The sequence below is a fragment of the Naegleria lovaniensis genome (genome assembly GCF_003324165.1).
Source record: "Naegleria lovaniensis strain ATCC 30569 chromosome Unknown tig001, whole genome shotgun sequence".
Lineage (NCBI taxonomy): Eukaryota > Heterolobosea > Eutetramitea > Acrasida > Naegleriidae > Naegleria > Naegleria lovaniensis.
Window position 1 is genome coordinate 330455 of NW_025407823.1, and position 13876 is coordinate 344330.

General features: G+C 37.5%; 7 protein-coding genes across 7 annotated transcripts; 4 read left to right on the forward strand and 3 right to left on the reverse strand.

Annotated features, from left to right (window-relative positions):
* Positions 1-305: 305 nt before the first annotated feature.
* Positions 306-3362, forward strand: C9374_003697 (uncharacterized protein; the record flags this gene model as incomplete). Its single annotated transcript, XM_044693253.1, has 1 exon — positions 306-3362. The coding sequence occupies one exon, from the start codon at positions 306-308 to the stop codon at positions 3360-3362; it is 3057 nt and encodes a 1018-aa protein (XP_044555827.1).
* A 111-nt stretch (positions 3363-3473) lies between these two features.
* On the forward strand, positions 3474-3806 carry C9374_003698 (uncharacterized protein; the record flags this gene model as incomplete). Its single annotated transcript, XM_044693254.1, has 1 exon — positions 3474-3806. The coding sequence occupies one exon, from the start codon at positions 3474-3476 to the stop codon at positions 3804-3806; it is 333 nt and encodes a 110-aa protein (XP_044555828.1).
* A 118-nt stretch (positions 3807-3924) lies between these two features.
* Positions 3925-4288, reverse strand: C9374_003699 (uncharacterized protein; the record flags this gene model as incomplete). The annotated part of the gene is made up of 2 exons (XM_044693255.1): positions 3925-3986; positions 4078-4288. 2 exons carry the CDS (start codon positions 4286-4288, stop codon positions 3925-3927), a joined length of 273 nt encoding a protein of 90 aa, XP_044555829.1.
* An 832-nt stretch (positions 4289-5120) lies between these two features.
* Positions 5121-6713, forward strand: C9374_003700 (uncharacterized protein; the record flags this gene model as incomplete). Its single annotated transcript, XM_044693258.1, has 1 exon — positions 5121-6713. The coding sequence occupies one exon, from the start codon at positions 5121-5123 to the stop codon at positions 6711-6713; it is 1593 nt and encodes a 530-aa protein (XP_044555830.1).
* A 27-nt stretch (positions 6714-6740) lies between these two features.
* On the reverse strand, positions 6741-8150 carry C9374_003701 (uncharacterized protein; the record flags this gene model as incomplete). Its single annotated transcript, XM_044693259.1, has 1 exon — positions 6741-8150. The coding sequence occupies one exon, from the start codon at positions 8148-8150 to the stop codon at positions 6741-6743; it is 1410 nt and encodes a 469-aa protein (XP_044555831.1).
* A 201-nt stretch (positions 8151-8351) lies between these two features.
* C9374_003702 (uncharacterized protein) lies at positions 8352-11731 on the forward strand (the record flags this gene model as incomplete). Its single annotated transcript, XM_044693260.1, has 2 exons — positions 8352-9008; positions 9062-11731. 2 exons carry the CDS (start codon positions 8352-8354, stop codon positions 11729-11731), a joined length of 3327 nt encoding a protein of 1108 aa, XP_044555832.1.
* Positions 11732-12051: 320 nt separating this feature from the next.
* Positions 12052-13829, reverse strand: C9374_003703 (uncharacterized protein; the record flags this gene model as incomplete). The annotated part of the gene is made up of 4 exons (XM_044693261.1): positions 12052-12876; positions 12982-13044; positions 13148-13535; positions 13753-13829. 4 exons carry the CDS (start codon positions 13827-13829, stop codon positions 12052-12054), a joined length of 1353 nt encoding a protein of 450 aa, XP_044555833.1.
* Between the last annotated feature and the right edge of the window lie 47 nt (positions 13830-13876).

Sequence of the window (13876 nt, forward strand, 5' to 3'; positions counted from 1 at the left end):
AGGAACTTCCGACGATCCCGAGGCTGAAAATGATGCTGATGATACAACGAGCAGGACATGTTCCTGTCACTCTTGAGATGCCATGAGATTACAACAAAATTAAAGATGTAATTCGAGTAAGAGGTTTGTGTGCAAATTTAACTTTTACAATTACTGCATTATCCTTGAAAATCTTCAAGCAGTTCGAACCGTTCGTCCACAATTAGCCTTTGTATTATTAGAAAATCAATTTCCATCATCTAGTTACCCAAGCTTCTTTTCATGACGACCCGAACAGCAGCGAAGAAGACACAACCATTAAAAAAATGAGCCAACAAGCCACTCCATCATCCAACAAGAGCAACACAAAAAAGAAGACCGAGTTGGAGAAGGTAGTCTTTAAGAATGATACTCCAATCGGAGAGAAGAAAGACATACGCGCAATCGAAATGCCTGCTCAATACCACCCAGAGTTCGTAGAAATGGCTTGGTATGATTGGTGGAATAAACAAGGATATTTCAAAGCTGATGAGAAGGATACAACAAGAGAAAAATTTACTATTGCTCTTCCTCCTCCAAACGTAACAGGATCACTCCATATTGGACACGCTCTCACTGTAGCTATCCAAGATGCTATTGTTAGATATCATAGAATGACCGGCAAGAATGTCTTGTACATTCCTGGTGTTGATCATGCCGGTATTTCTACGCAAGTAGTAGTCGAGAAGAAATTAATGAACCAAAACCCACCAGTTTCAAGACATGACCTCGGAAGAGAAAAATTTGTAGAAGAGGTTTTCAAATGGAAGGACGAGTATGGTCAACGTATTTTGACACAACTCAAAAGAATTGGTGCTTCTTTGGATTGGACCCGAGAGTGCTTCACAATGGATGAAAAGTTGAGTGCTGCTGTCAAGGAAGCTTTCATCCGAATGTACGAGAAGGGAGTCATTTACCGAAAGAATAGATTGGTAAACTGGAGTTGTGTTTTAAAATCAGCCATCAGTAATATTGAAGTAGACAGCGAAGAGATAGAAGGTGTCAAACGTTTCGTACCTGGGCATTCAGAAACAAAGAAGTATGAATTTGGTAAATTGTGGTCATTCGCTTACAAATTTGAAGACCCAGAATTTGCCAATGATGAAATTGTCATTGCAACAACTCGTCCAGAAACAATGCTAGGAGACGTAGCTGTTGCTGTACATCCTGATGATCCAAGATATAAGAAATTCCATGGTAAAACATTGGTACACCCATTCCTTGATAGAAAATTGAAGGTTATTACAGATGCAACTTTGGTTGACATGAATTTTGGTACCGGTGCTGTTAAGATTACTCCTGCTCATGATGGTAATGACTTTGAGTGTGGCTTGAGACACGGATTGGAAATGATTTGTGTCTTTACGGACGACGGTAAAATTAATGAAAATGGTGGTCAATTCCAAGGCATGATGAGATTTGATGCTCGTTATGCTATCATCGAAGAGCTGAAAAAGAGGCAATTATACAGAGAAGAAAAACCTAACAAGCTTGTTCTCAAAACCTGTTCGCGTTCAAAAGATATTATTGAACCAATGCTTAAACCACAATGGTATGTCAAGATGGATGATTTAGCAAGACAAGCTTGTGAAGCAGTGGAAAGAGGTGAATTGAAGCTCGTTCCAGAAAGAGAAAAAACAACTTGGTTCCACTTTTTGGGCGCAGCAAACGTTCAAGATTGGTGCATTTCCAGACAGTTATGGTGGGGTCACAGAATTCCTGCTTATCTTGTTAAAATTCAAGGAAAGGAAGAGTTAACACAAGACGGTGACGAAAAATGGTGGATTGTAGCTGGATCTGAAGAGGAAGCCAAAAAGAAGGCCTACGAAAAATTCAAAGATTTGGTATCCTCAGAGTCTGAGCTTATTTTGCAACAAGACGAAGACGTATTAGATACATGGTTTTCTTCTGGTCTATTCCCATTCTCTCCATTAGGTTGGCCAAATACCGAATCAGATGACTACAAGACCTTCTTCCCAACTCAAATGCTTGAGACTGGACTTGACATTTTGTTCTTCTGGGTATCTAAGATGGTCATGATGAGTTTGTGTCTAACTGGACAACTTCCATTCACCGAAGTTTTGCTTCACGCTATGGTTAGAGATAAAGATAACAGAAAGATGTCAAAGAGCTTGGGCAACGTAATTGACCCTATTGACGTTATTCATGGAATTACTCTTGAAGAAATGTTTGAAAAGTTAAAGACAGGTAACTTACCAAAGAGAGAAGTTGAAAAAGCTAGTGAGGGTCAAAGGAAGCAATTCCCAGAAGGAATTCCAGAATGTGGTACTGACGCTCTCAGATTTACATTGTTGAATTATACCGCTCAAGGACGTGATATTGCTTTAGACATTATGCGTGTGTTTGGTTATCGTACCTTCTGCAACAAGATGTGGCAAACCACTAAATTTGCTTTGATGAACTGGTCTGACTTCAAATCTGATGGTATTGATAATTATCCACGTGATCTTAGCAATTTAACTATGAATGACAAATGGATTCTTAGTAGATTGAACAAGACAATTATTGCTTGTAATGCATCATTTGAAAAAGGAAATTATGATTTTATGTCTTACACCCAATCATGCTATGATTTTTGGTTGAAGGATTTGTGTGATCAATACCTGGAAATGATTAAGAATGATATCAAGTCTGAAGATTTGAACAGAAAAAGAACTACTCAATTGGTATTGTACACATGTATCGAACAATGTTTGAGATTGTTGCATCCAGCCATGCCATTTATTACTGAGGAGCTTTGGCAAAGACTTCCAGGCCATTCTTCTTTCCCAGCTAACAGAGAATCCATTATGATTTGCCCATATCCTCAACCAGTATCATCATGGAGCAATGACGCTATTGAAACAGACATGCAATTTGTATTAGATGTTGTTCACCACATTAGATCTTTGAAGGGAGCATACAAGTTGACATCTAAACAAACACCTGAGGTTTATATCATTTGTTCTTCACCAACTCATGCCAACCTTTTAAAGAGCGTAAAAGGTTATATTGAAATGTTGGCTATTTGTGGAAGTCTTGTTTTTGATTTGAAGGTTGAAGAAATACCATCGGGTTGTGGTGTTGAAGTTGTAAATGAATTTTGCGAAGTTCACATGATGCTTAAGGGACTTATTGACATTGACCAAGAGGTTAAGAAGCAAGAAAAGAATAAGGAGAAGCTTCAAAAGGTCCGTGACGCTTTGTTTGAGAGAACTCAAACTGAGAAGTACAAGACAAACACACCTCAAGAAGTCAAAGATAACGACCAAATCAAACTTGAAAGTTATAACTCTGAATTACTCAAGATTGATGAAACAATTGAACGTCTCAAGAAGATGTAAATGAATTAAATTATTGTTTTTACATTATGTGTGGTTAATAATCCAAATTTGTATTGCGTAATTATTCTTCCTTTTGTGGTTTCAATCAAAAAGTACGTGCTCAACAAAAAAATGTCCTGCGAAACAATCAAATCGCTTCTTTCTGAGTGCCAGCAGAATAATGCTGATGATGTCAGCAAATGCAAATGGGCTGAAAAGGCTCTTCAGTTATGTACCAAACAGACAACTCTGGAAAATGAGTTGTCTTTGATTGAAAAAAGCTTGTCAGAGGCTCCGAGAACTCCAGCAAAGAAAATCTGTTGCTCCTGCCCCGATATTAAAAAGATTAGAGACAGTTGTCTCATCACAAACGGAGAAGATAATGCCGAATGCAAATATTTAATCACAGCCTACAGATTATGTCTACGAGACGTAGGCTTCAGCAGAGAACAAGCAAACTTGTAGATTTCTAACAATGATTTTATGTAGAGTTTAAAACGATCAAACATTGATGATCCACATAAGGGATATGTACACTTGTAGCAAACAATATGAAACAAAAATACAAAGCAATTTGTTATATTTATCCAGATTTGAAAAGTAGCACGGCCACTTGTCCAAGATAAAAGTATATGAAGTGTTTAGCTAAATAATTGTGATTAAGGAATGTGGTCAGCCCAATGTTCGGAAACAATTGATGTCAACGAACGAACTCGATCCAATAGATAACACTTACTTTCGTGTGTAACATAACTGCCAAAGTTTCTGCCGACAACACAATGCCATGTTGGGTTGTATTTCTTATCAAACTCCTTCTTTATGTGAGCGGCAATATCCTTTTCAATATTGAACTTATCTAATGCTTGAGATGCAATATCAACAGCATCTCTTTGCATGTTTTCCTCCATATCAGCGTTTTTAATCACTGCCTTCTTACTGTCCGACATTGTATGTAGTGGTGATGAGGAGAATGAAAGGTTGTAGTTGTTGCTGAATTTTTTGTATGGTGTTGAAATGATGAGCAGGTATTGAGCCTCTACAAATACTAGCAAAATGGCGCCAACAAATATTGTTTTACAACTGCCATACACTGTTGATCAACAACGCGCGTTTAGCTTGGGGGGACAGGCGCAATTTTTCTCTCTGAGAGAATGAGATTGGCGTCACACCCATGGGATATGATTCTACAAGTGAATGCTGAAATGAATGTATGCTGTAAATGTTCTGCCATGTTCTGCATCAAAGGAGCCATCACTTGCCCGATCATCAAGCACGATGATTCAGAGCTTGTTTCAAACGGTCACGCCAGGTCAGCCCTACTGATGTTCAATCCAGTTGTGGAAATTAAATTTGCTCGTCGATGTGTGTTTCGAGAGATGCTGTTGGCTCAAGCAAAAAAGGAATAAAAAAAAGAAAGTCAACAGTTGACTGTTTGCTAAACGCTGCTTCGTTTTACAAACAAACTCATTCTCTTCACATAAATAGTCCTCAACCAGTCGGCTGATATTAATCAACCGATAATCGGAACTACCTTCCAACACAATCACGTCTACTCGCAACACTTGAGCGAGTAACAAACGTCTTGCTTTTTTTTGATCATCATCAAAAATTATCTTGCGATCTGGCTTCCTGTTGAAGCAGACAAACGACATCATCAAGCGGTTTCAAAGACATCACTGCTATTATTACTAGCTTGTTTAAAACATTAAATATTGTAATAGTAGCAGCGGCCGTTATAATATTTTTCCTTTCTATTCTCTACTAGTAGAAACCAATAACATGAGCCTCAACTTATCCCACACTTCCGGTTATGATTCGGTGCCTGTACTCACTCCTACCATGGAGGAGATGGCTGACTTTCAAGGTTATATCGACAGAGTAGTCGATCCGGCCTGCTCCTATGGTGGTATTTGTAAAGTCATACCTCCCAAGGAATGGAAACCTCATCACTTTACTATGGACCAAATTGATTTCGAAATTGCAACTCCAGTGAAGCAGTTTGTGGATGGAGTGAAGGGAATCTTTCAATTGTACTTGGAAGAATCAAAACCAACCACATTCAAGAAGTGGCCCAAAGTTGTTACCGAGAAAGCACCACCTCTTCCGAGCTTAACAACCTTGGAGGAACAGGTGGACTGGATGGAAAGAAAAGTATGGAAGAATGTTGCCTTCCAAGCTCCACTTTATGGAAGCGATTTATATGGTACATTGTTTGTAGATCCAAAGACACCATGGAATTTGAATACTTTAGATTCAGTCTTATCTAGGATTTTAAAGAAGCAAGGAATCACATTGCCAGGAATTAACTCACCCTATCTGTATGTGGGATCGTACAAATCATTTTTCGCTTGGCACTGTGAAGATTTAGATCTATACAGCATTAATTATATGCATTTTGGAAGCCCTAAGGTTTGGTACACGATTCCATTCCCTTACAAGACCAAGTTTGAAGAGTTAGTCAAAAAAACATTTCCTGAGCAATTCAAACAGTGCTCTCAGTTCTTGAGACACAAGACAACCTTGATTTCTCCTTTCACGTTGAAAGAGCATGGTATTAAGGTTACTCGTGTGACACAATTACCTGGAGAGTTTATAATCACGCTTCCAGGAAGCTATCATCAAGGCTTTAACTGGGATATCAATGTAAACGAGGCAGTTAACTTTGCAACAAAACGTTGGCTGCCCATTGGAAAAGTTTGTGAGCGATGTCAATGTGATCCTGACACGGTAAGAATCAATCTCGATGTTCCACTAGATGACATTGATGTTGATCCATTGAGCTGTTCGACTACGGATCTTAATGTTGCTCCTTTTGACACCTCCACCAATCAATTCTCGATTAGCAATGCTGCCGAATCATACCGTGCCTTACTTTTGCATAATGACCTTGGTATAGTACCCCACCAACTACAACCTTCAGATCAAGCAATCATTTCTAAATATTATGATGAAATTAATGCATCCTATAACTATCCTTATAATAACCATACGAAGGTTTATACAAATCAAGAGATCGAAGATCCTAATGTTGTTAAATCCGAGTTTGAATTACCTGATCAAATGAAGGTTGTTTCTCACAATCCCAAGTGCTTAACCATACGAATAACTACAGCACCCTCTGAACAGCCTCTTGAAGAGGAAGAACTTGATGACGAAGAATATACACCAACAAGAAAGAAAAAGAGAAATAGTAAATCAACATCGAGCAAGAAGAAACTTAAAAAAGGAGCATCCGGTCCTGTGGGCATTGTTAAAAAGGAAAGAACATCATCATCAGTAGGCCAAGTGCCTTGTGATAATGCCATCATTAAGAGTCAACATCATCCGCTTAACGCTAAATTCTTTGCTAGGGCTAGGTTATTAAGGAAATAAAGTGTTGGTTAAGTGTTAATAATGATTCTATTCCACCAAATTTATTTGAATATTTTGAAGAAGAGGATGAAGAATGATAATACTTGCGGATTCCAGTCTGAAAGGAATTCCTTTTGATTGCAGCTGATATTGACAATGGTCCAACGATTCCACCTCGAACACGAGCCGGCTGATGCCATACACTCGATTCATTTCACACATTTCACTCCTGTCTATGCAAATGACTCTAAGATTAGGAGATGAAGGCGCATTTGGTGGATGAGGCAGTTTGGAGAAATCCCAAATGTAGTGACGATAGGGCTCAATGACTTCAACACATTGAGAGCCAAACAATTTGATAAACGTAAGAAGACCATCTACGTCTTCTCTAATAGCAGTAGTATGGAATTCAATTTCTTTACAGGTTTTGATCTTTAACACTCCTAATGGAAGACATTTTAAATTCCAAGAGCTCCCTCTCTTTAAATCGTCCTTTCTCACAACTTTCAAATGTTTATCACCCACTAATTTTACCATCAGGTCAAAGTATGGGTGATATTGAATTATGTACATGCCATGATTTTTCAAAGGGTCGTTTTTGTAAAAGTATTTTCTAAAAAATTCCCATATTGAGCCAAATAAAAAGGTTTGTTTGAAAATGGTGACTCTTTCATTCTTGTCCATCTTGATTTTCGAAAGCATTCGTTTAGTGATGATATATTCATAAAGAGATTTAAACTGTTTGGTATAGACAATATTTCTAGACTTTAAAAGTCTTGATTCTGATACTTCTGAAAACAAAGAAATTCCTAACAGTCCAAATGTATGTATTTGTTGGGATGAATAGTCGGGCGTAGATATACTCTTATCAGTATTCAGTTGTTCATCATTCTGTTCAGCATTGGAGTTAAAATATCGTCCAACAATTCTATCTCCAAATAACATGGTAAAAATAACGCTTAAATAAGATCTCAAAGTATTGAGAGCAGGTTGTTCAACACAATGAATTTTAAAGTTGTTGAGGAATGCACATCCCATTCTTGTTGATGGCTCAATAGGATAGTTTGTCGCTTGTGAAACAGGTTGAAACCCATAAACGACAGGAATTTTAAGCTCGCTTGAGAAGAATTTAAATAAAGCCTCCGCGTGGTTGGAATATAAGGTAATTTGTTCAATTGCTCGAGTGATTGAATAATAATTTGGATTATCGGATGTCTTTCGTAACATTTGGTCTACCCGTTTGTATACTAAATGATCTTCTTCCTTCTTCATCGCTTCTTTAAATTGATGAACAATATTCCTAACAACACCCTTCAGAGAATCAAAAGCAATTAAATAAGCCTTCATCACTCCAGACACCACCCAAATATTCTTTCGAAATGGTGATGGTTCCGAAGGAGGCTTGCTTGGTGCATCATTTTGAAATTGATTGGGAAGAGAGGATATTATTTTGCTCATTTTTTTGTGTTATCAATTTAATTCAGACTTCCACCCCAATCTTATTACGGTATCCAAAGAGAAATAAAACAGAGAGTTCTCAAGATTTTAAAGATTTTAGATTCCAAATCGAAGAGCTTTGGTGGAGAACTGAGCACACTTGGACACAACCGGTTTTGGCGCCTTTTCTAACCGCACTTGTTCAAATTTCAAAAAATAAAAATGTCGCAAGGTGATTTTACGGCCAGCAGTGCGAACCACACTCACCATAATTTCAATCATACAACACCTAGAGGCAGTGGCACTCAACAATTATCATCGGTTGAAACGAATAACAACAACAGCGAGAGTAGTAGATCGATGGTTGTTTCATCATCGTCATCGGGAATTTCATCAGCATGGAGCAAGCCTGCATCATCATCGTGCACGAACGCTCCCACAAAGAAGAGTTCTACAACACAAGCTTGGCGAAATGATGCAGTATCTCCTTCTGTCAACACATCACCACAAGAGCTTAAGATCAATTTGAGAGACACTAAAAGCAAAGGAAATACCTATTCTCAGAAAAACCTTCATTCTTTCAGAGTTGTGAATGTTTCTTCCTCTAGTAATGTTAAAAGTCCTAAACCTGGATCCTCCACTTTTACAAGAAAACCTTCCTCCGAGATCCAATCGTCTTCTTCACAAGACGAAACCCCAAAAAATTCAGCCTTGTCATCTGTGGCATTGACTTCGCCCAGAGGTGATTGTTCACAAGAAATGAAAGACGATTTGAAAAGATATATCGAAGAATTACATAGAGAATGTGAAGTAAATGGCCAAGATTTTACGATGGAGGTTGTCAACATTTTGTCCTCGACATGTAATGAGCTTTCGGAGGTAAGTGATGAATTTAGTTAACAATTTGACATCAATTAATTAACAATTTTCAGCTTTTACAACGACAAACAGAACAACGATCATCTACAAATTTATCTAGCAGTAATAGTCCTTCCATGGCAGACCTAGTTTCAGGTTCGCTTTTGAATGATGTCATTCCATCACCTTCGAATTTTGGACAAATCCAGTACAATACATCATTTGAAGAATTGTTCAATAGTCCTAGCTTTGGAACCCAAGGAAGATGCTGGGGAGATGTCTCACCTGACATCTCACCGCCCAGCTCTCCTGATATTATGTCTGTTCGAGAAAGACTCTCGTCGCCAAGCAGAAGAAAACTCTCTCCTGATGACATTCGAAGACGACAAGAAGAAAAAATGGCCAGATCTGCATGGAATAGACAGACAAAACAGATCCAACAAGAAGTCAAATTTTTGAGAGAAGCTGAAAAGCAAAAGGAGGTGTTGAAGAAGAGAGAGAAGGAGTTAGAAGAAACAAAAAAGAGGCAAGAAGAGAAGCATGAGAGGGCAAGAAAAAATAATCAAATTCACATTAAGAAAGTTATGGAAGAGGCAAGAAAAGAAAGCGAAAAAGTAGAGGAAGTAAAATTTATAAAGACCCTTGAGGAAGAAAAGAACAAATTTCAACTTGATCAAAAACTGTCTGCATCACAAGAAAGACGAGAGAGAGAACAACACAAAATCAAAGTTAAGTGCACAAAGGATTTGGAAAAAGAAAAAGCTGCAAAATTAAGACGTGAACAATTAGAGGCCGAACGACAAAAAGAAATTTATGAAAGCATCAAGGCCAAAGAAAAGAAAGGAGAATTGATCAAGGAAAAAAAAGAAAAGGAGTCAGCAGAACGAATTAACAAGAAAGTTGAGTATGAAAAAAAGATACAAAAAACAAAGAAAGAAACTGAGTTAACAACTCATTTACTCTCTGAAAAATTAGAAAAAAAGTTAGAAGCTGCTGAAGACAGAAAAACGAAGACTATCGAGACAAAAAAAGCGAAAGCATCAATAGATCTTAAAAAAGTTGAAGAAGCACGAAAAAGAGCTGTCTCCCCTCCTAAAACTGAAAATTCAGTGGTCATTTTGCCCATCAGTGAAGAAGATCCTTCTCATAATACCAAAAAAGCTAACAAGAAATTCAAAAAAGCAAAACAAAAGTTCTTAAAGGCATTCGAGTCCATGGAAAAGAAATTACTTCAAATTAGACCAAAAACAAAACCTAAAACCACCTTATTCAAAAAGACTGTTCAACATATCAAGGACCCGACCAAGTCTGAAGTTCTCATTTCTGCGCTACTCTCCATATCTAGGATTACCAGAAACGATAGTTTAGAGACCTTGAGAGATGAAGGTGCTTTGGACTGTGTTTGTTTACAAATGAGCCAATGCAAAGATGCAGAAGAGAGATCTGCGTATATTCATGCTCTCAACACACTCTGCAAGAATAAGGAGAACTTAATTTATATCAATACCACTAACTCGTTAATATGTTCAATATTACAAACAGCAATCGACGTTGGTAATCAGCCATCATCACTTCCTGAATTGGAAATGATGATTGTTATCATTACCAAGCTTTTACAAACACCAACTGCAGAGGCAGTAGAAACAGAGGTCATGTTTAAGGACTATTTTATTGATTTTATTGTCAACACTAAACTTTTAGATACTATCAAAGCTCAAGTGAAATATGTTGATGAAATTTCACTTCAAGAAAGATCGTCATTCATTTTAAAGAGCTTGGAGCTGGTTAGAGTGATGACAACATTCCCGTATGCTAAAGTGAGACATTTACCTGTTTATGTACAAAAAAAGGGTACTGAAATTGAAAATCTAATCGACAAGTTTAGAAAGACAAACATTATTGACGTATTACCTGTTCTCAGTACCATGATACTTGCAAATGGTCCACTTAGAGGAAATATCAAACCAGAAATGAATGATTTAGCACTCAAGATTACATTCTTGACATTTAGAATTTTGAATAATCTATCCTGTATTGATCTTGACTTTGTACAGAAAACATTGGGAGAAACATTTCAAACTGAATTATTTCATATTATTGGTTATCTTTTAGCATACATTGAATCTGTAAATTACGACCCATCCATTGTAGTATATGATGGTTTCACAGCTCCCAATACCAAAATTACTGTTCCAGATCTATTGAACGAGATTATTTTGGAAATTGGATACTTTTGTTTAGAATGTCCGTCCAATCAAGACATGCTTCATTATCACAACGGAAGAAACCCAACACTTCTTCAAAGACTCATCTCACTACCTGAGAGATATTATACTGATCCTCAAAACAGACAAATTCTCTTACCGACACTAATCTGTGCAGTCTTTGAAAACGATACAAATAGAGAAATTCTAAAACAAGAAATGAATGTACTCATTCTCGTACAATTTATTGAGCAAGAGGTGGAGGCGCTTAAAAAAGATACAAATCTAAGAAACAAATTCAATGTTCCTCATCCTAGATTCCAATTTGAGAATAGATTTCCTTTAAAGTCAAGAGACAAGGCAATTTCATACCTCGAAGGAAAATACAACATGTTTAACGAGGAGCCAAATTCAGAGCCATCACATGACACATCAATAACTCATGAAGAAGATTTAGTATTGGAGGATCTGTCAGATCAACCAAAAACTATGGAACAGAAAGAAGATGTATCCAAAGTGGAAAGCGCTCTTCAAGAGTAAATGTCTTCTCAATTCAATGCAATGTGTCATGTTTGTGCTTGCCGTTTACAGAACGTTATTGGTCAAGCTAAGTCATTTTATCTTGCCGTCCTACTGAACGCAAGACACTGATTCTTTAACGAAACAAGCAATCATGTAATCCGCTGTAGTCTAATGGTTAGGACACAAGGCTCTCACCCTTGAGATCCGGGTTCGATTCCCGGCAGCGGAGCTAGTTTTTTGGTTTGATGTATTTTTATCCTCTCGCCAACGAAGAACAAGCTGCTTGGACCAAAGTTTCTACATAAAAACTATTGGAATTGGAGGTGATAATTACAACTTTATTTTTGATCTATTAGGGCCTGCACAACTTGTCTCCGCTTTTTAAACATTTCCTTAATTTCCTGAATCTGTTTTTGTTCTTCTTCATCCATATTTTTGAGTTGTCTTTTAAGTTCATCTACATTTAGAGCCGAGAAAAGTTTTTTAAGCTGTTCCATCTCTTCACTTTGAATTAAATTGTTTTGCGAAGAGTTGTTATTTTCTTTCTTGATTGGTTGATGTTTCACCATAGTTCCACAATCATCGTCACTATCTTCATTGTCACTCCCTTCACTCTCTGAAGACGAAGACTCTTGTTTCTTTTTTGTAGTAATTTTAGTTGTTCCTGTTGCTAACTTGGGTTTACGCTGGACGAGCGTGTCATATGAATCGCCGTCCTCTTCAGACTCTTCTTCTGAGGAAGAATCTGTCTCATCATCTTCAGAGTCAGACTCCTTCTCCTTTTCAGCTCTCTTTTTGAAATAATTAAATCTGCCTCCTGCTTCTGCAAATATTTCATTCATCTTATCGATTAATTCCTGCAAAATTTTTGTTGTTTTAGCCTTTTGAATAAATTTGTGTTTCAATAGAGTTTTGGATGATGGTCGTTCTGCTGGATCTTTAACAAGACAATATGCAAGAAAATCTTTAAATTCTTCTGACCACTTGTCAGGATTTGCAAGTGTTGGAGGAGGTCGGTTTGGAATCATGAAAATTGCACGCATGGGGTGAATACCATGAAGAGGAGGTTTTCCTTCCGCCATTTCAATGGCAGTAATTCCTAATGACCAAACATCTGCAGTTCCGTCATATTCAGTTTCTTGAATAACTTCTGGAGCCATCCACTATTGTATGATGATGTCAAATATTGAATTGATGAGCGACATGTGAAGATCATAAATTTGACAGCAGTTGTCACGACCAAAATGAAAGCTAGCATTATCACTTACGTAGGGTGTTCCAATGACTGTACGCCTTTTGGAAATTGTATTGTTCAGTTGAGCGCTCACACCCTGTGTTAAGAAAATCGTCATTATCGTTGCGGTTCAATGATACCACGATCACCACCACAACCAACAGCATGTATCTCCAACTCAAACACAACACTCTACTTACAAAATCAGCTAATTTTACATCTCCTTCATCTGTGAGAAGAATATTTCCTGCTTTGATATCACGATGGATCTTCTTTTGTGAATGCAGATACACAAGTCCTTTCAGTGTGGAGGCACAAATTGCTGCAATTTGCTGTTCGTTCAAAACAGGTCCGAGTACAGTGAGCAAGTCTTGAACAGAACCTCCTCCGCAATATTCGATTGCTATTTGAAGCTCTTGATCTTGTTTGTAGGCTCCATAATACTTTACAATTGATGGCGAGTCACAAGCCTTGAGAATATTGATTTCCTTCTCTACTTCAGTTATATCATTCTCAACTGGAACGCATTTGAGAGCATAGATTTTACCGTCATTCTTGTTGAGTACTTTCCAGACGATACCATAAGATCTATTGTTGTTGATAACATGGAGGATGTTCGGATGATGGTGGTTTTAGAATTTATGATGATAGGTCCGTAGCGATGATGATGATGGATTCGAGTGAGTTCATTGTATCACCCAAACGAAAAAAATGATTGAAAATTTTGTTATCATCAATATCAACAAAACACAGTAGGTTTCGGTTTTGAAACAACAAGGACGAGTCTCTCATCATACTCACTTACCCTTCTCCTAATAATTCCAATTTCTGGTAAACTGTGCTGGTATCGACTCCGGTTACATACGACAGCTGTTGAGACATTTTTTATTTTTGAATTTGGGTTTCGTTGATGGACGTGAAGGATGATG